The sequence below is a fragment of the Doryrhamphus excisus genome, chromosome 14, assembly GCF_030265055.1.
Source record: "Doryrhamphus excisus isolate RoL2022-K1 chromosome 14, RoL_Dexc_1.0, whole genome shotgun sequence".
NCBI lineage: Eukaryota > Metazoa > Chordata > Actinopteri > Syngnathiformes > Syngnathidae > Doryrhamphus > Doryrhamphus excisus.
The window spans coordinates 18831472-18856833 of NC_080479.1; the positions used below are offsets into that span (position 1 = coordinate 18831472).

General features: G+C 39.4%; 1 protein-coding gene across 3 annotated transcripts in view; it reads right to left on the reverse strand.

Moving 5' to 3' along the window:
• Positions 1 to 471: 471 nt before the first annotated feature.
• The window catches only part of LOC131101904 (tubulointerstitial nephritis antigen-like), a 28318-nt gene continuing 3427 nt past the window's right edge, over positions 472 to 25362 (reverse strand). The window contains exons 1-13 of one of the 3 annotated variants that reach the window (XM_058047306.1): positions 23020 to 23174; positions 19970 to 20170; positions 18687 to 18997; positions 15254 to 15320; positions 14185 to 14277; positions 13981 to 14095; positions 9776 to 9902; positions 9551 to 9701; positions 9282 to 9468; positions 7055 to 7100; positions 4541 to 4664; positions 1419 to 1464; positions 472 to 1215 (exon numbers count right to left, since the gene is read on the reverse strand). In XM_058047306.1, coding sequence (XP_057903289.1) covers positions 1045 to 1215; positions 1419 to 1464; positions 4541 to 4664; positions 7055 to 7100; positions 9282 to 9468; positions 9551 to 9701; positions 9776 to 9902; positions 13981 to 14095; positions 14185 to 14277; positions 15254 to 15320; positions 18687 to 18997; positions 19970 to 19995 — 1464 coding nt within the window. In that variant the 5' untranslated portion in view covers positions 19996 to 20170; positions 23020 to 23174 and the 3' untranslated portion in view covers positions 472 to 1044. Of the gene's footprint in view, positions 1216 to 1418; positions 1465 to 4540; positions 4665 to 7054; positions 7101 to 9281; positions 9469 to 9550; positions 9702 to 9775; positions 9903 to 13980; positions 14096 to 14184; positions 14278 to 15253; positions 15321 to 18686; positions 18998 to 19969; positions 20171 to 23019; positions 23180 to 25362 lie in introns of those variants that run through there. The other 2 variants (XM_058047307.1, XM_058047308.1) reach the window with 2 other exon arrangements.

Consider the following 25362-nt stretch of genomic DNA (forward strand, 5'->3'; position numbering starts at 1 on the left):
ATTGTCAACATCGAAGGGTAGTTAGCACAAAGTGTTGTCAACATGAGGGGATTATTTAGAGGGGTGGTCAACATCGAGGGGTTCCCGACACGGGGCTGTCAATACAGAGGGGTTGTCGAAATCGAGGGGTAGTTAGCACAAGGTGTTGTCAACATAAGGGGACTGTTTAGAGGGGTTGTCGACATCGAGGGGTTCCCGACACGAGGCTGTCAATACAGACGGGTTGTCGACATCGAGGGGTAGTTGGGGCAAGGTGTTGTCAACATAAGGGGATTGTTTAGAGGGGTTGTCGACATAGAGGGGTTCCCGACACGGGGCTGTCAATACAGATGGGTTGTCGACATCGAGGGGTAGTCAGCACAAGGTGTTGTCAACATAAGGGGATTGTTTAGAGGGGTTGTCGACATCGAGGGGTTCCCGACACGGGACTGTCAATACAGAGGGGTTGTCGACATCGAGGGGTAGTTGGGGCAAGGTGTTGTCAACATAAGGGGACTGTTTAGAGGGGTTGTCGACATCGAGGGGTTCCCGACACAGGGCTCTCAATACCAAGGGGTTGCAGACACATAAGCGGGTTCCCTCTGTACTATATTGGATACAGAGACGGCAGAAGTAATGAGTGTGTACTGCCTGCAGCTTCTTCTTCTACACTTTTGTCCTGAAGTCAATACTAGACCACCACGGTCGTGTTCCAGGGAAGGACCGGGCGTGTCCCTGTGTCAGATTCCCTCTTTCCCCCAAATTGCTCTTAGTGGTTTTGGAAAGGACAGGAAGGATGAAGAACATCAAACGGGTGCTGGTGGGGGTTCCATGGTGAAGCTGAGGACCGCTGGGGAATCTTTGGTTCGGTACCTGAGGCGCCTCACATGGCTTGAGCTTCGTTCTTTTGGTGTGAAGAGACAGGAAATGGGTTGGATTTAAGCTCCTCCCACACACTTCCTGTTTGCTGAGGTTGGTTTAAAAGTTCTGAGGCTCCTGGTGTGGTTCCCTTGCGGGACTGATGACGAAGAGGACGAGGAGGTGAGGTGGTTCCTGTCCCGGTGTCTAAACATGGCGGCGACGATGATGGTGGTGGTGGTGGTGGTGCATGTCCTCCATGGTGATGCGGCCCCACACGCCAATCACAAACGTTTCTATCTCGCACTCGTTGTCCCCGCGGGCGATGCGGAAGTAACCGTCCTCGCCCCAGTTCTTCCCCCAGGAGTTGGCGGCAATCTGTGTGGGCGGGGCATGTATTAACATTGTCGTATGTATATATATATATAAAAACAACACAGCTCATTTGCATTAAAGCTACACACACACACAAAACGGAGTACTCCTGAAGTACTTTAAAATGGCCTCCATTCCGGCATCAAGGCTAAGTACGTATCCTCCACAACATCACGGCACCTAAGAAGTCCTGAAGAAGTCCTTACCCAGTACTTCCTGGTGGTTCCGTCAAGGTTCCTGTCCTCGCCCCATCTGCAAACAACAGAGAAGACATGTGACGCACGGGGATCAAACCTTCGCCACACTGGGCACGAGCGATGGAGGCGCTAGTCGACAAAGTATTTATGGCTGTAGCGACATTCCTACGTCATTATTCCCATCTGAAAAAAAAAAGCACGGAATTCCCTTTTTCCTCTCCAAAACAGGAAGTAGAGGGCAGGCCAGGAGGAAGTGAACACAAATATATATTTTAAAAAGCCATCTCATCCTTGCCAGCTTTGTGTTCTCAGGAGGTGCTGGCAAGCATCCATTAGGACTCCCAGCATGCTTTGCCAACTTTAACGTTTTTTTGCTCCTGCAGTCAATTCCCATCCTGTTTTTTAGCACAGGAACTTTCCCTCCGGAGACGTTTTCAAATGGGAACACCGGGAGGTGGAATGAGAAGCGGAGCGACCAGGAGCAGCTGCGCAAACAACACGGGCTCCACACGCGTGTGCGAGACGCACATACATACACACCTGCCTGGAGTGGACGCAGCCAACATCTAATCTGACCTCCAATCAGCTCGCTCGCCAGGGGACAAAGTAGGACATAGCTCCTTACTGCGGCCCCTCCGGCTCAGACCTTTTCTCCTGCTGGGTTTAGGAGGGGGATTGATCCCGCGGCTCTGTGCGGATCAGCCGCCCAGACAATGGCCTTTCCAATACGCTGGACCTCAATGATGCTTCCATAAACTTTCCCAGGCTGCCGGCTTAAAGGGACGCACCGCTGCGGGATTTAGTCAATGTAAACACGCCCATGGCCCCCGGGGGGGATGGCGCGCCCGGTGCGCCTAATGTCGCCGTCTCTGGTACATCAGGTGGGAGTCGTGGGCCGTTCAGGGGATGCTGGGTGCACGCAGTGTTAAATTATAATAATGAGCACATTATAACGGGACTTGTCTGTCAAAGTGATGTAGTTTGTTCCAACTACGAGACAAACCGAGCTACTTTTTCTGGTCTTATCGGGAACATTGCGAAAACACACGTTAATTGGTTCCAGACGTGACCTAATAATAATAATAATAATAATAATAGACATAATAATAATAGACATAATAAAAGAAAATATGACATATAAGACATAAATAAGACATAATATAGACTCATGTTAGCCTTAGCCAAGTTGCTTAGAATTGGGGGAGATCTTGTTGTTCTTTTCTTTTTACGTTTTTTAATATTATTAGAGACCTCTAGACATGAAATAACACCCCTATAGTCACATTCACACACCTACTACCCACTATAGTAGACATATTAAGAGAAAATAGGACATATAAATAAGACGTAATATACAGTAGACTCACACATGTTAGCATTGGGGGAGTTCCTGTTCTTTTTACGATTTTTAACATTATTAAAGCTCTCTAGACACGAAATAACACCCCTATAGTCACATTCACACACCTACTACCCACTATAGTAGACATATTAAGAGAAAATAGGACATATAAATAAGACGTAATATAAAGTAGACTCACACATGTTAGCATTGGGAGAGTTCCTTGTTGTTGACCTTTTCTTTTTATGTTTTTTTGATATTGTTAGAGACCTCCAGACATGAAATAACACCCCTATAGTCACATTTACACACCTGCTACCCACTATAGTAGACATATTAAGAGAAAATAGGACATATAAATAAGACGTAATATACAGTAGACTAACACATGTTAGCATTGGGAAAGTTCCTGTTTTTTTTTTTTACGGTTTTCAACATTATTAAAGCTCTCTAGACACGAAATAACACCCCTATAGTCACGTTCACACACCTACTACCCACTATAGTAGATATATTACATGTTATATATGCTAACACATGTTAGCATTGGGAGAGTTCCTGTTTTTTTTTACGGTTTTTAACATTATTAAAGCTCTCTAGACATGAAATAACACCCCTATAGTCACCTTTACACACCTACTACCACTATAGCAGACATATTAAGAGAAAATAGGACATATAAATAAGACGTAATATACAGTAGACTCACACATGTTAGCATTGGGGGAGTTCCTGTTCTTTTCACGTTTTTTAACATTATTAAAGCTCTCTAGACCTGAAATAACACCCCTATAGTCACCTTTACAAACCTACTACCCACTATAGTAGATATATTACATGTTATATATGCTAACACATGTTAGCATTGGGGGAGTTGCTGTTCTTTTTACGGTTTTTAACATTATTAATGCTCTCTAGACACAAAATAACACCCCTATAGTCACCTTTACACACCTACTAACCACTATAGTAGATATATTACATGTTATATATGCTAACACATGTTAGCATTGGGGGAGTTCCTGTTCTTTTTACGATTTTTAACATTATTAAAGCTCTCTAGACACGAAATAACACCCCTATAGTCACATTCACACACCTACTACCCACTATAGTAGACATATTAAGAGAAAATAGGACATATAAATAAGACGTAAAATACAGTAGACTCACACATGTTAGCATTGGGGGAGTTCCTGTTCTTTTTACGGTTTTTAACATTATTAAAGCTCTCTAGACATGAAATAACACCCCTATGGTCACTTTTACACACCTACTACCCCTATTACAAGCGAGGTGCTCATTAGCTTCATTAGCAAAAGCCAGACTTTCCAGACAGAAACGTGTCGTTGGCACGCTCAGACCAGACGGACGAGCGTTCCGGTTATGGCTCGCTCTCTCCTGTCTGATTGTCTGGAGATGAAAAGAAAGCAGGGGGTGTTTTGTCTTCTTGGATGCGGTGAAGAAAAGCATGCAGACGGGCGGGGGGGGGGGAGGGGGATGATGACGGCGACGCGAGTCATGTGTCACGTAGACCAGGTGTGTCAGCCGTCTGCATATTTGTGGTCCGCTAGCTTATAAGATAGAATTGGGGGGCAGACAGAGGGGGTGGAGCCAAGGTGTGTCTTCAGGTAAAAAAATCCCTGAACGTGCTTTGATGTGGTGCAGCTAACATCTCATCCATGTACACAGTACATATACTTTACTTTAAAAACTAGTCTGTGTATTTATTCTACTGCATATGTCAAGTACTGTCTGTATATAAGTAAACAAAAAGTATCACCCGTACCCCGTGATCCTGACAGAGTGCGTGCCGTGTTTGCGGTACTGCGGCGGCTTGGTGAAGCTGACGTCCGTGTGCTTGTAGATGCCGCTCTTGTAGATGAAGAAATCCTCGTGGACCTCCATGATGGCTGCAACAACCAAAAAGAGTTTTTAGATAAGTACAGCCAACTATTAATAAGATGTCAATGCTAACGCAACACATCATGTTACACTAATAATACACAAATAATGTAATACTTGTAAGTGTAAGTGTTTGCCCCCTTCCTCTTTTTTTTTACCCACATGAAAAAGTGATTGAGAAAAAGGTTATCAAGCCATTTCTAAAGTTTTGGGACTCCAGCCAACCACAGTGAGAGCCATTATCCACTAATGGTGAAAACATGGATGAAAAAGTGATTGAGAAAAAGGTTATGAAGCCATTTGGGACTCCAGCCAACCACAGTGAGAGCCATTTATCCACTAATGGTGAAAACATGGATGAAAACGTGATGGAGAAAAAAGTTATAAAGCCATTTGGGACTCCAGCCAACTACAGTGAGAGCCATTATCCACTACTGGTGAAAACATGGATAAAAAAATGATTGAGAAAAAGGATATAAAGCCATTTCTGAAGCTTCGGGACTCCAGCCAACCACAGTGAGAGCCATTATCCACTAATGGTGAAAACATGGATGAAAAAGTGATTGAGAAAAAGGTATAAAGCCATTTGGGACTCCAGCCAACCACAGTGAGAGCCATTTATCCACTAATGGTGAAAACATGGATGAAAAAGTGATTGAGAAAAAGCCATTTCTAAAGCTTTGGGACTCCAGCCAACCACAGTGAGAGCCATTTATCCACTAATGCTGAAAACATGGATGAAAAAGTGATTGGGAAAAAGGGTATAAAGCCATTTGGGACCCCAGCCAACCACAGGGAGAGCCATTTATCCACTAATGGTGAAAACATGGATGAAAAAGTGATTGAGAAAAAGGTTATAAAGCCATTTGGGACTCCAGACAACCACAGTGAGAGCCATTTATCCACTAATGGTGAAAACATGGATGACAAAGTGATTGAGAAAAAGGTTATAAAGCCATTTCTGAAGCTTTGGGACTCCAGCCAACCACAGTGAGAGCCATTTATCCACTAATGGTGAAAACATGGATGAAAAAGTGATTGAGAAAACGCCATTTCTAAAGCTTTGGGACTCCAGCCAACCACAGTGAGAGCCATTTATCCACTAATGGTGAAAACATGGAACAGTGGTGAACCAGGGCAGCCACGACTCATCCGAGAGGTCACAAAAGACCCATTGCAAGTTATGACAAACATCTTGATTGCAAGAGGGGGTGTCACGATCCGCAAGCTGGCCTGTGTGACAGTTTAGTTGGTTTCTACTTCTATGCCTCGGTTCCTGTTTCATGCTCTTATTTTGGTAGCGTTTCCTGTTAATTGTGATCAAAAGTGTACGTATTTGAATATATACAGATATGATATACAGCAGCAGGATATGAGCAAAGACGGTTGGAGTAGCGCGGGGAGCTACAGCAAACAATGCAGCAACAAACTAGCGAGCACGCACCTGAACTAAATAGGAGGGGAACACAATTAGCAACAGGTGCGAGTGAAAAGGCAACAGCAAAGCAGGCAGACAAAACAGGAAACGCTACCAAAACAAGAGCATGAAACAGGAACCGAGGCATAGAAGTAGAAACCAACTACAGGCGAGCTTGCGGATCGTGACGGGGGGGGGCCCAACCAGTTATTAGCTTTAGGGGGTAATCACTTTTTCACACAGGAACATGTAGCTTTACATGTTCTTTTCAAAATAAAAGTTTCATTGAAAAACTGAAGTTTGTGTTGCCGTTGACGAATATTTACATTTGTTTGAAACATTTAAAATACTTTTTGCCACCACTGTACACACACATATGGACGCACAACCCCCCCAACGCCCCCCCCCCCCCACACACACACACATGTAACATGAGGTTTTAGCATTAAAACAGGTGATTTCCTAATTCCACCAGACACAAATTCCACTTCCCCCCTGAGTCACATTAATTCTGTATGTGTGTGTTTCATAGTCCACCTTTCACATGCCCGACAAAAATTCCTTCTTAGGACCCCACCACCTCACCTCACACACACAATAAGTCATAAAACACACACACACACACACACTCCACATGCCTTTGTGTTAGCAATTCAAAGGCTAAAAAGGAAAGTTGTCATGAAGCCAACATGTCTTCCTGGAGTTGTGAACAATAACACACACACGTGCACACACACGTGCACACACACGCACACACACACGTGCCTCTGCACTTGACAGGGGTCCAGATGGGCACCAGACTGTGAGGCGGGCACAGACTGAGGTCAAAGTTGACAAGTCCGCACCCTTCAAACTCCCCACCGAAGCCAAGCGTGACATCATGTGATCAATGGAGCGCTCAAAGTGGCCATCTGTACTCGATGGTGCGTTCGGATGAGTCGTAAAAGACAGGAAGATGCATTTATAGACGCGTCGTCTTACCTTGCACGGGGCCGTTATCCATAATCTCCTTCATGATCTCCTTTTCCTGAGAAGGACAACAGAGACACGGACATATTAAGACAAGATGGACGTCCAGGTTGACTAGTAATGTCTGGCGTATTGACTTCACAGGCCGTGGCGAGGCCCGGATGCCCGGATGCCCGTCTCGGATGAGCGGCGAGAGCACGGGTTGGCGTTTAGTGCCGACGCATCAGACAGCGTGCGTTGGGGGGGGGGGGGGGGGAATGTTTTCCCTAAAAAGGAAGCGGAGTGGGACGTTTCTGCATGAATGGATGGTTTGACATCGCCGCTTTATGTCAAGCACACTGTGCTCACGTGGGGGTGGGGGGCGGGGTTATATACACAAGACCTCCATCGCATATTCAACCTTTCTGATGAAGAGCTAGTACTTTTACCGTATATTTACTGTATACTGCGACTGGAGAAGTACTTTGTATCGTATGGAGAGAAGTTCAACTACTACACCAGACGGGCAAGGATAAAGGATGCAGGATAAAGGATGCAGGATAAAGGATGCAGGATAAAGGATGCACGTCTACGCTACTGTCAGCTGTATAATCAGGACAATGGATGCTAGCAGCATGTAGCGCACGGCTGCCAGGGTGCGGCCCGGGGGCCATTTGAGGCCTACAACTGTTTTTTATTGCCCAAAAAAGTATAATTTAAGAAGAAAACTTTTTAAAAAAAAACAACAACAACTCAACAGTAATTTGACCAGAATAAAGTCAAAATATTAAGACAAAAAAATTTTAATTTTGTAGCATAAAGGAAAAAATATTTTTTAAGCAACAAAAAAAAAAACTACAAATAAAGTTATGATTTTTGAAGAATTAGATTGGGAAAAAATATATCATTTAAAACCTTACAAGAATAAAGCCAAAATATTATGATAATAATAATAATGACAGAATTACAAAAAGCTGAAATAAATAGAAAATAAAAAAACAGCAGAATAAAGTCAAAATATGAAGACATAAAGTCATATTTCAGCTAGAAATAAAGCCCCAATTTTACATCCATAAACTCCCAAAATAATTTCATTTTAGTAGTACAGAGTTGTATTCTTAAGCCATTACTTTTTGAAAATGGGAATATTATATTTCAGATGAGTTGTATTTAATAATACATTTGTCATTTTTGGAAAATGATGTGTGAGAAAAAATTGGTAACATGGGAAGGATGTCATAATACTACGGTAATAAAGTCATAATTATGAGAAGAAAATTAAAGGAAGGAATTTAAAATACTTCTAATTTTTTTTATTAAATAAAAAAATATAAAAAATAAAAAACAAAACTACAAATAAAGTTATGATTTTTGAAGAATTAGATTGGGAAAAAATATATCATTTAAAACCTTATAAGAATAAAGCCAAAATATTATGATAATAATAATAATGACAGAATTACAAAAAGCTGATATAAATAGAAAATAAAAAAACAGCAGAATAAAGTCAAAATATGAAGACAAAAAGTCATATTTCAGCTAGAAATAAAGCTCCAATTTTACATCCATAAACTCCTAAAATAATTTCATTTTAGTAGTACAGAGTTGTATTCTTAAGCCAATACTTTTTGAAAATGGGAATATTATATTTTAGATGAGTTAAAATTAATAATATATAATAATTATATTTAATAATACATTTGTCATTTTTGGAAAATGATGTGTGAGAAAAATTGGTAACATGGGAATGACGACTATGGGAATAAAGTCATAATTACGAGAAGAAAATTAAAGGAAGGAATTTAAAATACTTTTTTTATTAAATAAAAAATATATTAAAAAATAAATAAAAATATAAAAATATTAAGAGAAGCATAGAGTTGGAATATTAAACCAAAAAGTTGTAATATTATGGGAATAAATATAAAATATTATTTTTTATATTTAATGATTATAATTTGGGTAGAAATACAAATTAACTTTTGGTGTTTTTTTGACAGGGACGGGGGGGCATACGGGGGGTGGGCGGAAGGGGGGTTGCTGTCTGCAGAAGGAACCCGCTGCTCGTTGAGAAGAGCGATTCATGCTTTCATGTTAGAGTCCACCATTTGTGTCTTTGTTTTTCTTGATCGTGTTTTTCCTCAAACATTAAAATTTCCCACTTTGTTGGGGCGGTCCTTGAACGCACCACAGTTACGAGACACAAAGTGAAAGCCTCCTAAATCTTTCGTGCCGCATGCATTTGTGGCGGTCTACTCACGTTGGACGAGAGCCTGTACGGCGGCGTGGACTGGTAGATGTCGTTGTGGTAGTTGTGGGCGTTGGGGCAGTGCTGGGTGGCCTGCCTCTTGCCCCGCCCCACCGAGCGGCTCTGCATCATGCAGCGGGCCACCTCTGCCGGCGTGTGCTGGGGGGGCTGGTATGGGTAGCAGGTCTCTGTCACCACCCTGGAACAGGAAGTTGGCGGCACGTTAGAATGAAGATATTAAAATGAAATCCACATTATTTTTTAATTTTTTATTTTTTTACCCTCTGCGGCGGAGATACCACCAGGCGCCGTCGACACGCCCCCCGGCGCAACCGCCCTGGTTCCTCGTGTCGCAGGAAATGAGGTTCTGCGGCGACAGCTGAGGAGTCATGTGACCCATGGACTGGATGGAGATTCTGTCAGATGCCACGGCTGGTGTTCGATAGAAAAAGAAGATGATCTTAAAGCTCCGCCTTCCTTCTGACAGCAGACGTCATGAGTCCTACCAGCCGTGGAGAAAGCCCAGGAGGCGGCACAGTTGCCCTGGTCCAGCGGTTCGTGGATCTTCCCGGGCCACTTGTCCACCGAGTTGAAAGACAGCGGCAAGACGTCGCCCTGGGAATCCATGTTCATCTGAGCCGGGGACAAAGTTGCACATCTTACATAACGGCGGCCATGCCTTCGCCATCGCCATCATGGAGCATGGCATCATCTAACACACCTCAGCCAATCAGCAGAGACGGGAAACCACCGCACTTTGACAAGAATAAAGTCAAAATATTACCGGAAACAAAACATCATTTTAGTAGCATAGCGTTGAAAGTCATGTCATGAGAATAAAGTTGGCTTTTTTTGGAATATCAGTCAAATATTCCAAATAAGTCCAAATATTATGGGAATAAAGTCAACACTACCAGAAAAACATTGACGAGGAAAAGCCTCAAACTTAAAGGTTCAAAATAAAAAAAACAACAACAGTGAGTTGATAGAAAAAGTCTAAATATTATGAGAAAAAAGTCATATTCTAACAAGATAAAAACTTTATATTATTATGTATTATAATAAAATAAAATAAAATAAAATAAAATAAAATAAAATAAAATAAAATAAAATAAAATAAAATAAAATAAAATAGGTTAATTGGCGACTCCAAATTGTCCAATGAATGAATCAATGTATGAATGAGTGAGTGTGAATGGTTGTTTGTCTATATGTGCCCTGTGATTGGCTGGCCACCAGTCCAGGGTGTACCCCGCCTCTCGCCCAAAGACAGCTGGGATAGGCTCCAGCACCCCCGCGACCCTCATGAGGAAAAGCGGTAGAAAATAAAATAAAATAAAATAAAATAAAATAAAATAAAATAAAATAAAATAAAATAAAATAAAATAAAATAAAATAAAATAAAATAAAATAAAATTAAATTAAATAATAGTTTAATTGGCGACTCCAAACTGTCCAATGAATGAATCAATGTATGAATGTGAGTGTGAATGGTTGTTTGTCTATATGTGCCCTGTGATTGGCTGGCCACCAGTCCAGGGCGTACCCTGTGAGGAAAAGCAGTACAAAATGAATGAATGAATGATATAATATAATATAATATAATATAATATAATATAATATAATATAATATAATATAATATAATATAATATAATATAATATAATATAATATAATATAATATAATATAATATAATATAATATAATATAATATAATATAATTACATAATAATATTATATAATATTATGAGGAAGAATATTTTTGTATTTTTAAAGGTGGGAATATGACGAGAAACAAAGTTGTCATTTTTGGAAAATGCTAGAATATTACGGGAATAAAGTCAAAATACTGTGTGAATATAGTCAGTCAAGTCAAGTCAAAAAGTCACAAAAAGAAAAATTTGAAATCATTGCAAAATTCCAGTAAATAAAAACAGGATCATGTCAAAATATTAAGAGAAAAAAGTCCTAGTAGAAAATCGGTAGAAAAAAAAAAGCGGTAGAAAATGAATGAATGAATGAATGAATGAATGAATGCTATGTCAATGATGTCATCCTTCCTAAAAATATCATTTTTTTTTCTTGCAAAATGAGGACTCTTTCTCGTCATATTTAACTTTTGTTCTTTGCAAATTTCCATTTTTGCTGTTGTTTTCTTGTTAAACGATATTTTCAGAATGAATGTGTGGGAAAGACCGCACCCGAAACTCAGGGAGGACTTTGAAGCCGCCATCACCTGGGTAGACAATCATGTGACCTTCCAACACTTCTCTCCTTCCCCCGCGTCCTACATTCCCATCCTCAGCACTTGATGCCTAACCAAGGAATGCACCCTTGCTCACATATTCGGAGCGTTGGGTGGTCAAAGTCCAAAAAAAATGTTTGAGTCGAGTGTGGTCTTTGAATGCATCGCCTCTGATGTGTTCAGGCGCAGGTAGCGACATGCAGACCACAGAAGAGGGAGGAGGTCTTGTGATGTTCTGGCCGGAAGAAGCTAAGGAATGCCGGGAGAGATGCTGGAGGAAGTGATGGATGGTGGTGGTGGGCGGAGGTGGAGGATGGGGGGGGGGTCAAAAGTGGGGCCCACAGGACGTTAGAAAATAAGAAAAAAAAAATGTAAATGGGAAAAATATTATGAGAAACAATAACAGCATTTTAGATAAATCGGAAAAGTTGAAATATTAAAGAAAGACTTTTTAAATTGTAATGTTATGAAAAGAAAAGAAAACAATAAATAAAGTTGGAATTTCTGGGAAATTTGGTTGGGAAAAAATTATGAGAATAAAGTCAAAAAATAATGGGAATAAAATCATAATATCATGACAAGAAAATTTATGAGAAGAAAGTTGCAAAAAATGTTAAAAATGTTTAAAAAATATAAAATATTGGTAATATTATGAGGAAAAATAATGTCATTTTAGTAGCAGAAAGTTTAAATATTAAATAAAGACATTATTTTCTTTGTCATAACAACAAAATTATAACAATAACAAATAAAGTTACAAAAAAAAGATATAATATAATCATAATCATAATCAATCAAAATCATAATATTATAAACAAATATTGACAAGAAATTAAAAATAATTTAAAAAGCAACAACAATAATTTATAAGAATAAAGTCAAAATATTAAAAAAATATATTTTAAAAAATATGTATCTGTTTTTTTTTAAGTCATGATCATTTTTGGACAATTAATTTGGGGGAAATATATAATACAATGGGAATATAGTCAAAATATTATAGGAATACAATCATAATATTATGAAAAAAAATTAAAATAATGTTGTATTTAATAATAAATAATAAATAATAAATAATAAATAATAAATAATAAATAATAAATAATAAATAATAAATAATAAATAATAAATAATAAATAATAAATAATAAATAATAAATAATAAATAATAAATAATAAATAATAATCCCCCCCACCCACCCCCATGCGTGATGTGTTGTGTCTTATGTAACGCGTCTGGCTTAGCATGCTAACAATGGGCCGGGCTTCCAGACGTTTTTTTTAAGTCATGATAATTTTTGGACAATTAATTTGGGCGAAATATATAATACAATGGGAATATAGTCAAAATATTATAGGAATACAATCATAATATTATGAAAAAAATTAAAATAATGTTTTATTTAATAATAAATAATAAATAATAAATAATAAATAATAAATAATAAATAATAAATAATAAATAATAAATAATAAATAATAAATAATAAATAATAATCCCCCCCCCACCTGCCCCCATGCGTGATGTGTTGTGTCTTATGTAACGCGTCTGGCTTAGCATGCTAACAATGGGCCGGGCTTCCAGACGGCGTCACATTCCAAGCTGCCACCCCCATAATTAGGAAGGGTCGTTTTTATCTTTGCCAGAAAGCATCAACGGACAAAAACGACAAGCTCCGACACGACGCATGGAAGAAAGTACCCTGGAGTGCCTTTTGGGAAGTTTTGGGAAGTTTCGGGATGTTTGCCTGTTTGAAAAAGACAAATCTTGAAGGCAACGATGCTTCTCCAAGGAGAAGATTAGAGCCGTTATGTTGACCTGCGTGGTGAACGCTGAAGCTTGAAACAACATGGCAACTGTTCAATCCAACAAAGGCTAGGAAGAAGAGGGTGTCAAACCCATGGCCCGGGGGCCAGGTTTGTGTTTTTTTTTTTTGTGACTGAAAATGTTTACGGCGGCACGGCGGTCTGGTGGTTAGTGCGCAGACCTCACAGCTAGGAGACCAGGGTTCGGTCCCCGCCCTCGGCCATCTCTGTGTGGAGTTTGCATGTTCTCCCCGTGCATGCGTGGGTTTTCTCCGGGTACTCCGGTTTCCTCCCACATTCCAAAAACATGCTAGGTTAATTAGCCACTCCAAATTGTCCATAGGTATGAATGCGAGTGTGAATGGTTGTTTGTCTATATGTGCCCTGTGATTGGCTGGCCACCAGTCCAGGGTGGACCCCGCCTCTCGCCCGAAGACAGCTGGGATAGGCTCCAGCACCCCCCGCGACCCTCGTGAGGAAAAAAGCGGTAGAAAATGAATGAATGAATGAATGAAAATGTTTACAGTGTTGGGAGGTGTTTTTCATTCTTCTGGTCCTCAAAGGCGACATCATGTTTCACAATTTACCATCAGTACAGTAATATGCCTCGCTTCTTTTTCCACTTGCAACTATGCTAAAAGGCCACACGACATGTTCTGTACCTGGATCTCATTCATGTTCATGATGTTCCTGGAGGGTCTCTGCGTGCCCAGCCGGTAGCGGATGCCCTCGTCCAGGGTCATGCCATACATTTGGGTGTAGTTAGCGGCCCGCCATCTTGTTAGCCCACCAAAGGGGGAACCAGATATTAGCCACTTGAGACGCGGAATAGCGACCCCACTTTGCAGTCGAGGTCGATCTCTTACCCATAATTCCCTCTGTTGACGGCGTGGATCATGTCCCTGTCCATCAGGCAGGCATTTTGCTCGCATTCCCAGCGTCCCGTGGTGCCGCATGTGCTGCAAAGCAGACGGTCATGTGATCATCATCAATATCTTGTTGCTAGGCGGAGTTCACAATTGAAAAATCAAACCTACGCAAGCCACGCCCACTGCGATGTTTGAATGGAATACTGGGTTCAAACCACTGCTCTGTATTTCATATAAAAAAAACAATGTTTCCCATACATGCATTTATATGTGGCAATAAATAAACACATTATTATGGGACTGTCTGTGAATGGAGCTTGTGGTTCCCGCCCCCGAACAGTAGATGGCAGCGTAACACGCCTCTACTTTGTCTACTGTGGATACAACCTCATCTACTGCACCAAAAATTACACCCATAGTTCCCACAAGGCATGCTGGGTAACCTGTGAGTGCTCTTTGTTTTTTTTTTATGACTAGCAACAAATCTAGTGACATTTTCTGGTCTTATCGGACTCTTGTGGATACTTTAACAAGAAAACTGTTTTCTTGTTAAAGGCTTCCAGTTGCCACAAATAGATTGCAGCCCTGCAGGAAACACTGAAGACATATTAGAAGAATTTAGCACGATTAGGAGCATGTTTCTCCAACATTCCGCTGCAGTCAAAGGTCTTCCAAAACACGTGGGATGGCGGTGATAAGCGTCTGCCCGCGTGGGCTGCAGGACGCTAACGAGGACCCGGAGGAGCGGGAAGAAGCGGAAGTCTTCCGCCCCGGGATGGGAGGATAGGATGCGCGTTTGGGAAATGAGCAGCACGGGAGTGGGAGGAGGAAAACACGCATCGGCGTACAAGACCCCTTTGTTGAAAGATGGCGGAAGGAGGGGCGAGATGGTTATTTTTACCCGGCGTCCATCATCGCTTATTCTTACGTGGCGTATCAGGGGGCTAATGATTAGAGTCAAAGTGGGACGGCCAATCAGCTGGCAGCTTTGAGGCTGATAAGACAAGGGAAGGTCAGACGGGGGGGGGGGAATGGGGTGAAGCCAGGATGCCAGCAGCGTACGTACCACAAGTTGCAGTTCTCCTTGTAGGTTTGACCCGAGAAGAACCTGTTGCCGTTTCGTTCACAGGAGCCTGAAAGGACAAGAGAGCAGATGTAGCTAAATAATAACGCTGTTGTTTCTCGGAGGTGGGGGCTAAGGTTAGCCCGGCCGAGCTCCAGTAATCCACTGCAGGAATGTGCTGCCTCTCCTCCGCTTCCCAGGCCTCTTCATACTTTGTCTTACTGAGTACTCATTCAGCAGTAAAAGTACTCCATACAAGTAAAAAGTGTCATGTGTGAGGCGGGGGGTGTCAGCATTGTTTTCATACGTTGGGGTTTGGGGGCCATAAATTCTGCCTAGCAACAAGTGACCGGGTAAAGAATGCGAGCATTTGCACCTGCTAGCTAGCTGGCTCAAACTTAATTTATTATATTATATTATATATTATTAGAGCCCCGTACACAAAAAATAACACCCCTATAGTCACCTTTAGAGTCTTATTACCCAATATAGTAGACATAATTAGAGAGAATAAGACAGATAAGACATAAATAAGACTTGTGATTGTGAATTTATTATATTATAATATATTATATATTATTAGAGCCCCATAGACAAAAAATAACACCCCTATAGTCACCTTTACACTCTTATTACCCAATATAGTAGACATAATTAGAGCGAATAAGACATAAATAAGACTTGTGATTGTGAATTTATTATAATATATTATTAGAGCCCTGTAGACAAAAAATAACACCCCTATAGTCACCTTTGCACTCTTATTACCCAATATAGTAGACATAATTAGAGCGAATAAGACAGATAAGACATAAATAAGACTTGTGATTGTGAATTTATTATATTATAATATACATGATATATTATTAGAGCCCCGTACACAAAAAATAACACCCCTATAGTCACCTTTACACTCTTATTTCCCAATACAGTAGACATAATTAGAGCAAATAAGACATAAATAAGACTTGTGATTGTGAATTTATTATATTATAATATATTATTAGAGCCCTGTAGACAAAAAATAACACCCCTATAGTCACCTTTACACTCTTATTACCCAATACAGTAGACATAATTAGAGCAAATAAGACATAAATAAGACTTGTGATTGTGAATTTATTATATTATAATATATTATTAGAGCCCTGTAGACAAAAAATAACACCCCTATAGTCACCTTTACACTCTTATTACCCAATATAGTAGACATAATTAGAGCAAATAAGACCGATAAAACATAAATAAGACTTAGGTTGTGAATTTATTATATTATAATATATATTATATATTATTAGAGCCCCGTAGACAAAAAATAACACCCCTATAGTCACCTTTACACTTCCTGACCCAACCTCCAAGTACGATTCCTTATTTATAAATGGAATATTTCTGTAGTTAGAGCATAGAAAACAGTAATTAGTGTTATTGGAGTCCTGCAGACAAAAAATAACACCCCTAAAGTCACCTTTACACTCTTATTCCCCAATATAGTAGACATAATTAGAGAGAATAAGACATAAATAAGACTTGTACTTGGGGGGCGTGGCTTATGGCCGGAACGGTAGCCCATGTTGGGAATTATTGTGTCTGTTGTTATTGTGTGTAGCTGCTCTATAGGAGTCCACAAGTCAATACAAAGGGCCAAAAATGAGCATAATAGATCCCCTTTCAAGTGACATACTTCCATTTTTTCCCTACGTGGCCACGTTGACAAAGTATTGCGTGACGCTGGGGTGGCGGCGAAGCAAGGCAGCAGATTACAGGTGAGCTTTCACCCTTCAGACTGGGGGGCAAGGGGGGGGGTGACGTCAAAGCAGATTTCAGCTGCCGCGACTGCGACTCCTGCGTGGAATTTGTGGAATGAGCTGGCGGAGAATTTACAGCGTGTGCGGGTTTACCTCAGGTGCGAGAACCCCCCCCCCCCCCACACACACACACACAGAAGAGTTGATGAGGCCCCTCTAAAGTGTGGGACGCCACGCTTTGTGTCACGTTACATAAGCCAAGGTAAATATGGTAAATATTACACAATGATTGGATGCGGAGGCATGAAAGCGGAGTGGACGGATGTCCACTTCACCGCGTCCACTCCTGTCTCTGCTCCCCACATAGCCAACATTCCTTGTCCCCCCCACCCCCATTCCTCCATCCCCCGGCCCCCGTCATAGGAAGCCTTCTGTTCTCAGGTGGACGTCTGTCTGTTCAGGGCACATTTTTATTTTTACACGTTGGTGGGCCCAACATGGACATATTTATACCACACTGGGTAGCAAGGCATGCTGGGTAACCCATGACACAAGCAAAAGAGGAACACTCATTTGTATTTCTAGACATATTTGTTTTTCATGGACGATATAAATAATAAGGCAAATAGAAATATTAAATATACATTTATTAAAAATAAATTTATTAAAATGTATACAAATTTATTAACATTTATTAAAATTTATAAAAATGTATTAACATTTATTAAAATGTATTAAAATGTATTAACATTTATTAAAAATTATTTAAAAAAAATATTAAACTGTATTAATATTTATTTAAATGTATTAACATTTATTAAAATTTATTAAAATGTATTAACATTTATTAAAAATTATTTAAAAAAATATTAAAATGTATTAATATTTATTAAAATGTATTAAAATGTATTAAAATGTATTACAATTTATTAACATTTATTAAAATGTATTAAAATGTATTAACATTTATTAAAATTTATTAAAATTTATTGCGGATAAGCGGTAGAAAATGAATAAAAGAATGAATAAAATGTATTAAAATGTATTAAATTGTATTAAAATGTATTACAATTTATTAAAGTTTATAAAAATTTATTAAAATTCATTAAAATGTATTTAAAAATTATTTAAATTTTATTAAAAATAAATTAAATAATAATTAAAATAATATTTTTTTGCAGAAGCACAATTTTCAAATATTGTAAAATTCATGAAAAGAAAAAATGTGTATAATAATTTTAAATAAATATGAATATTTTCATCAACTTTTTTGTATATGTTTTCATAGAAAAAATACCCTAATAAATAATAACATTTACATTTTCTCGAATTTCAGACTGAATATTCCTCCTTCCGTCTTAAAATGAGAAATGGCTTTAAAAAGGGGGTGAAGCATAAGTTAAAAACAATAATATGAATAATATTTGTTCCTGTCATTTCTGACTGAATATTCCATCTTTGTCTTGAAATAAAAAATGATTTAGATGGTGTGAATATATATTTTTCTTGGGGGGCGAGGCATAAGTCAAAGGTTTAAGGAAAATGTGGGCGACCCGAGGTGAAAGGTCATCAAATCCTACAGCGGAATCATGGTCCAATGCTCCTATGCTAAGATATCATAATCATAATATAATGTCAGCAGGCAGCTGACACACACACACACACACACACACAGAGTGCATACTGACCAATGAAAGGAGGGGCCACACCCAGGCAGTGACCCCAGAAGTCGGGGCAGCAGTCGGACACGGTGCGGTTGCAGAAGAGGTCGCAGTAGCAGATGGTGTCCAAGTAAGGCACGGTGCAAAGGTCGTCCCTTCCCGGGCAGCAGCCTCCTCTCCTCTGGCAGTACGAGCCAAACGGGTCACGGATGCCGCCCGTGTGGAGCGGCCCCGCCAGCTCCCTCTTGGTCCTTCTGAGGGGGCTTGTGTCTGCACTTCCCTCTGCCGCCACTAGGAGCAGGACCACGGCGCTGCACAGGAGGAGCTTCATGGTGCGACTGGGATGGAAAGAAGGGAGTTAGATGATGAGCAGATGCTCTACCGCCCCCCTTGCCCCCCCAAATCGGGCCTTGTTATTCTAAGGTTCCTGGCTAGCACGCCAAGACAAACAGCATCTAAATGTGAAGCTCCATTTGGTACAGAGAGGACAGGAGTGATGCATGATGGGAAGTTAGTTCCCAGGGAAATGTCTGGCATTTTTTTCTCCGTTAGAAATCTCCTTAATTGGCATTTTTCAGTTTAGCATCGCTAGCCTGAAAACTGAATGGAAGCAAAAAACCTTCTCTGTTGCCCCCTGTTGGTGTGGAGCAGGGCTGCCCAAAGGTTTTTCCTCCAGGGGGGGCCACACAGGCCACACATGAAAGGATATTTTGCAAAGCAACACATAGTTGGGATGTTTAGACATGATGCAGGACCCAGCATTAGGACACGGCATCAGGACTCAGCATCAGGACCAGCATTGGGACCCGGCATTATGACCCAGCCTTAGGACCCGGCATCAGAACCCAGCATTAGGACCCGGCATTAGGACCAGCATTAGGACCCGGCATTAGGACCCAGCATCAGCATTAGGACCCGGCATCAGGACCAGCATTAGCACCTGGCATTAGCACCCGGCATTAGGACCCGGCATCAGGACCCGGCATCAGGACCTGGCATCAGGACCCGGCATTAGGACCCAGCATTAAGACCCAGCATCAGGACCCGGCATCAGGACCCGGCATCAGGACCCGGCATCAGGACCCGGCATTAGGACCCAGCATCAGCATTAGGACCCGGCATTAGCCCCCGGCATTAGCCCCCAGCATTAGCACCCGGCATTGGGACCCGGCATCGGGACCCGGCATCAGGACCCGGCATCAGGACCCGGCATCAGGACCCGGCATCAGGACCCGGCATCAGGACCCGGCATCAGGACCCGGCATTATGACCCGGCATCAGGACCCGGCATCAGGACCCAGCATTATGACCTGGCATAAGGACCCAGCATCAGCATTATGACCCGGCATCAGGACCCGGCATCAGGACCCGGCATCAGGACCCGGCATTAGGACCCGGCATCAGGACCCGGCATCAGGACTCGGCATCAGGACCCGGCATCAGGACCCGGCATCAGGACCCGGCATTATGACCCGGCATCAGGACCCGGCATCAGGACCCAGCATTAGGACCTGGCATAAGGACCCAGCATCAGCATTATGACCCGGCATTAGGACCCGGCATCAGGACCCGGCATCAAGACACTGCATTAGGACCAGCATTAGGACCCGGCATTGGGACCCAGCATCAGCATTAGGACCCGGCATCAGGACCAGCATTAGGACCCAGCATCAGCATTAGGACCCGGCATCAAGACCCGGCATTAGGACCTGGCACTAGGACCCCGCATTAGGACCCGGCATTAGGTCCCAGGGGCACAGTGCTGAGGATGCAAAGGAGAGGAATCATCACTTCCTGTCCTGCGCTCTTATTTTGCAAGGCCGTACATCCTGCCGAGGGGGAAGTAGGAGTCGTGCTCAGCTGTGTGCAATCGCCCAGCGTTGTCATGGAAACAATTTCATTAGCTGTTTGCTAATGTCCTCTGCCTGTATCTCTGCATCATAACAACCATGCCACCACAGGTAGATCCCAGCCCTGCGAAGAAGAGTCCATAGTGCATAGACTGAGCTAAGTGTTGAGTTCCCCCTGCATGCTCCGCCCCCTTTCCATTTTGTACATTGTGTCCGGGTGGCTAACATAAATAGCATCATTAATTATCCAATCAGATCCCGCAACACAATAGGACCTCCGGCACACCAAGTGGAGCTCCGGAAAAGATCTTTGCTCTGCTGTTTTCTGCATGACCGTGCCTTTTGTTAGCCAGCATATGGCTTTATGGGATGGGCAGGGCCGCCGCCACTGCTAGCTTTTTTTTTGCTTTGTTTTGTTTTGTTGCAATAAAGATTTAGAATACAAACAGGAGTCGTATTAAAGTCTAGCATAATTTAGCCGGATGCTATGTCGGACTAAAGAGCACACTTTATAGCGGCTATAGCTTAGAAGACACACTGGACTGTACATGTTTACAATCACTGACTATCAACACACACCTTGCTATGCTTGCTAGCTATGCTTGCTAGCTATATTATTTATAATAACACTAGCCGGGCCTTTATGACGGCACAGGTGCTTTAGACTGTATTGTTATCAGGCACAAAGGGCACACACACACACACACACACACACACACACAGTGCACTCAGTAACCTCTTGGGAAAAAAAAAGCACCCGCATTATTAGAAATCACGGTTCTGTGCCCCCCCCACGCCTACAAAGTAAACATAAAGCAATAGCATGTGACATACAGACGCCACATTCAAGTACTTTTTCAAGGTCAGTTTTCAAGCCCCTGACACAAAAAGCCATGAATGATCAAAGTATACAGTATACTATACTGTACTATATTATACTATACTATACTATACTATACTATACTATACAGGTGTTGGCATACCTAGGGTACCATAGGGTTTATGTTTCATACACCATGTACACCTTTGGATGTTTGCCGTATAACTACAACATGACTTTTTAAATAATAAATAAATTGTAATATAATATAATATTATATAATATAATTTAAATAATATAATATAATATAATAAATGTAGAATAAATTTCTACATTTTATTTGATGCACTTCATTTCTGGCACACATAATGCCAAAAATAAAAAAATAAAAAAAAAGATGTCACCTCAAAAGGACATTTAAAATATGCTTTCATTCCTCTGAAAAGCATTTTTATATGTATTTTCCATATGTGATGCATATTATTTGGATTTTTACAAAAAATATACACTGAAACATAACATGCTTTATTTTTTGCTAATGAATTTTTATTTTAACTGCTGTTTTATATATTTAATGTATCATTTACTCCTTTTGCATAAACTTCTTTTTAGGTATAAAATTATACATTTCATTTAATGTACCTCCAATTATTTGATTTCAATGTTATTTAAATCATATATAAAATGCTAAACCATTACATATTATTTATATTATTTACATAAATACTTCTAGTACTATGTATGCTTCAAATGAGGTTTTTTTTGCAATTAAATATATATATTCTAACTGTTTTGTAATTTAAAAAAAAAATCACAATATATTTAATGGCTATTAAATAATGTGTAAAATGTATTCATTGGACTTATTATATACATGTATGTATTTGTTTTAATGTGTCATATATATATGTTTTATTAATTTTCAAATATTGTAAAATAAATATATATTCTGTTTTGTCATTTTTAAAAAATCATGTAAAAAATACATTTAAAATGTTTTTTTTTAATGTAAAAAAATCGTCATATATTTAATGGCTATTAAATGATGTGTAAAATATATTCATTGGACTTATTATATACATTTATGTATTTGTTTTAATGTGTCATATATATATTTTTTATTAATTTTCAAATATTGTAAAATAAATATATATTCTAACTGTTTTGTCATTAAAAAAAATCATGTAAAAAAATAAACATTAAAATAAAAAATAAAAATAAATTAAAAAAAATCATAATATATTTAATGGCTATTAAATGATGTGTAAAATATATTCATTGGACTTATATACATTTATGTATTTGTTTTAATGCGTCATATATATATATATGTTTTATCAATTTTCAAATATTGTAAAAGCAATATATATTCTAACTGTTTTGTAATTGTGGAAAAAATCATGTAAAAAAAAGAAAATAAATAAATAAATAAAAATACATTATATTAAATAAAAAAAAATACATTATTTAATGGCTATGAAATGATGTGTAAAATATATTCATTTGGCTTATTATATACATTTATGTATTTGTTTTAACGTGTCATATATTTATCTCATATTTAATGTAATATCTCACATATAACTCTGACTGTAAACAAACAAATGGAAAAAGCGATAGAGGAATGCAAGGATGCACCTGCCCATGTTGTCAAGTCATGTGTAGTCCAGCCAAGTCAAGTCAAATTTACCTGGTGAGCGGATCCACCTTTGAGTGTAATCCAAAAGTGAAAGTTGTCCTTGGCAGCGGTTGGCGTGTAAGAAGGCCTTTTGGTCTTTGGTCTTTGCGTGTGTAAAAGGATCTGCTCAGTTGGACTTGAGCCTTCTTTTTATACAGGCGGGATAGTCACGCCCCCTTGACCCCCCCCCAGGCCTCCCACCACCCCCGCGGCCATACTCTCCTTCCTCTTTCTCTGAAATCCCACCAAGTCCGCTCTCACCTTCCTACCACCACACGTCCACAAACACCAGGAAGAAAAGAAGCATTCTATTCTACATTGTTGTGATGTCACTGACTGGAAATAGTGACTAATGTTACAGCTAGTGCTCCATCTAGTGGCCGTCTGAAGTATGACGACACAAGGAAGCTACCAGAAAAGTTATCCAAATACTAAAAAAAAACCCAAAAAGGGTAGAGCATCTGTTTATATAACACATTCTAACAACAAAATATCTAAAAACAATTGATTTTGTTGAAGTTTAAGATTAGCCGTAATGCTAATGCTAGGTTAGCTCCCAGGTGTAGCCATATTTAGGTAGTAAAGTGAAGCAGAATTATTTGTAAGGACATTACAAAATTCATTTCTCATTTTTGTCTCTTGTTTTTCCACGCTGAAATATGAGTGTTGTTCCTAGAAAGCATATGATTAGCAATGTTAGCTGTGTGGCTAGCAGGCTAGCATATAGCATTGTAAACACCAAGGTGAAAAATGGAAGTATGGAACTTTGCCACCTTGTTATTTTGCCAAGCAACACGTGCTAAGAAGTTTTATACATATATATTTTTAAAAGTCTATTATTAGCATCATGTCCACTCCATGCAATTTTCCCCCATTTTTGTTTTTTATATTATTATTAAAATATAACCCAAATATTTTAACTTTCTTCTTAATCTTAATAAACTTTCTTAGGTTAGGTTATTTAGGTTATTTTGACTTTATTCCCATTATATTTTGACCTTATTTCCAAACTATTTCAACTTTTTCCACATCCTCATTTTCCCAAAACTTCATTTTATTTTTGGTTTGTTTTTCATTAAAAAAAATATTTAAAATGTCATATTAAATTAATTTTATATGATATCTATATATATATATATATATATACACACACACTACATATTCAATAAATAATTAAAAATAATTAATATAATTAAATAATTAATTTAATCTTTAATTTAATTTTTCTTCTTTGTTTTACTTCTTCTTTTTCCACTATACTTATTTATTCCCATAATATTCAGAGTTTTAAAATTAAAAAGAGTAAAATTTTTACTTTCTTCTTCTTTTTTTTTTAACTTTTTTCATTAGTTGGACTTTATTCTCCTAAAATGCCCCCCCCCCCCCCGGCATTTAAACTTTATTCTTGTACATTTTTTCCACGTAGTTATGATTTTCTTTGGAGTATAGTAGAACGTTTTCCCCAACCCAATTTTCTAAAAATATCACCATTATTTTTGTGATTATTTATAACTTTTTGCGACTAAAATATTCTTTTTATTACGAGTTTTTCTTGTTAGTTGTCTAAAGACTTTCCTTTTTACTGTATTTTACTGTTTTTTAGATTTCTTAGATTTCTTCGATTTCTAAATTACATTTAATGAGAAAAAAAAAGAAAAATGGCTGGCCTCTGTCGCCATGCTAATGCTACGTTAGCGCTCATGTGTAGGCATACTTAGCCAATAAAGTTGTGTTGAATTATTTCAAAGGCCATTCTAAGAACATTAAATTGTCATTTTTGTCTTAGCTAAACTGTTTTTGATGATGAATGTTGTTATGCCAAAACATTAGCTGTGTGGCTAGCACGTTATCAGCAACGTCAACAGGAAGTTTTTTGTTTTTTTTTGTCGATCAAGTTACGATGAATGACACGGAAATAACGTTATAAATTGTAAAGTGATGATGATTGATTTTTAAAAATTGATGAAATAATGAAATGATTGCGTCCTTTGAGTGATAGCAAAAAAAAGCAGCAGCTGTTGTGTTGCCACCAATCAATAATTGAGGCACAACAAGGGGTCATTTGGGTGGGGGGCACACGGGGCGGGTCCAAATATCTTGCTCGGAACAAAAGAAAGCATGAAATAGAAGTAGAAGTCCAAAGAAAAAGCTAAAAATGTTAGTTTTGGAGGATATGAGATGATGTAGGTGTGACTAATGAGGTGTCCACTTCAAGGACGCTTTGTAAAAATGGCCTTCAGAGTCACGGGTTTGGATTTTATTAAGGATAATAACAATGGCTGTTCAGGACGCTTGTGATGAGTCTGGACTGATTGCGCAAGCATCCGTGATGACGGTGGTGGGAGGGGCGGCGGC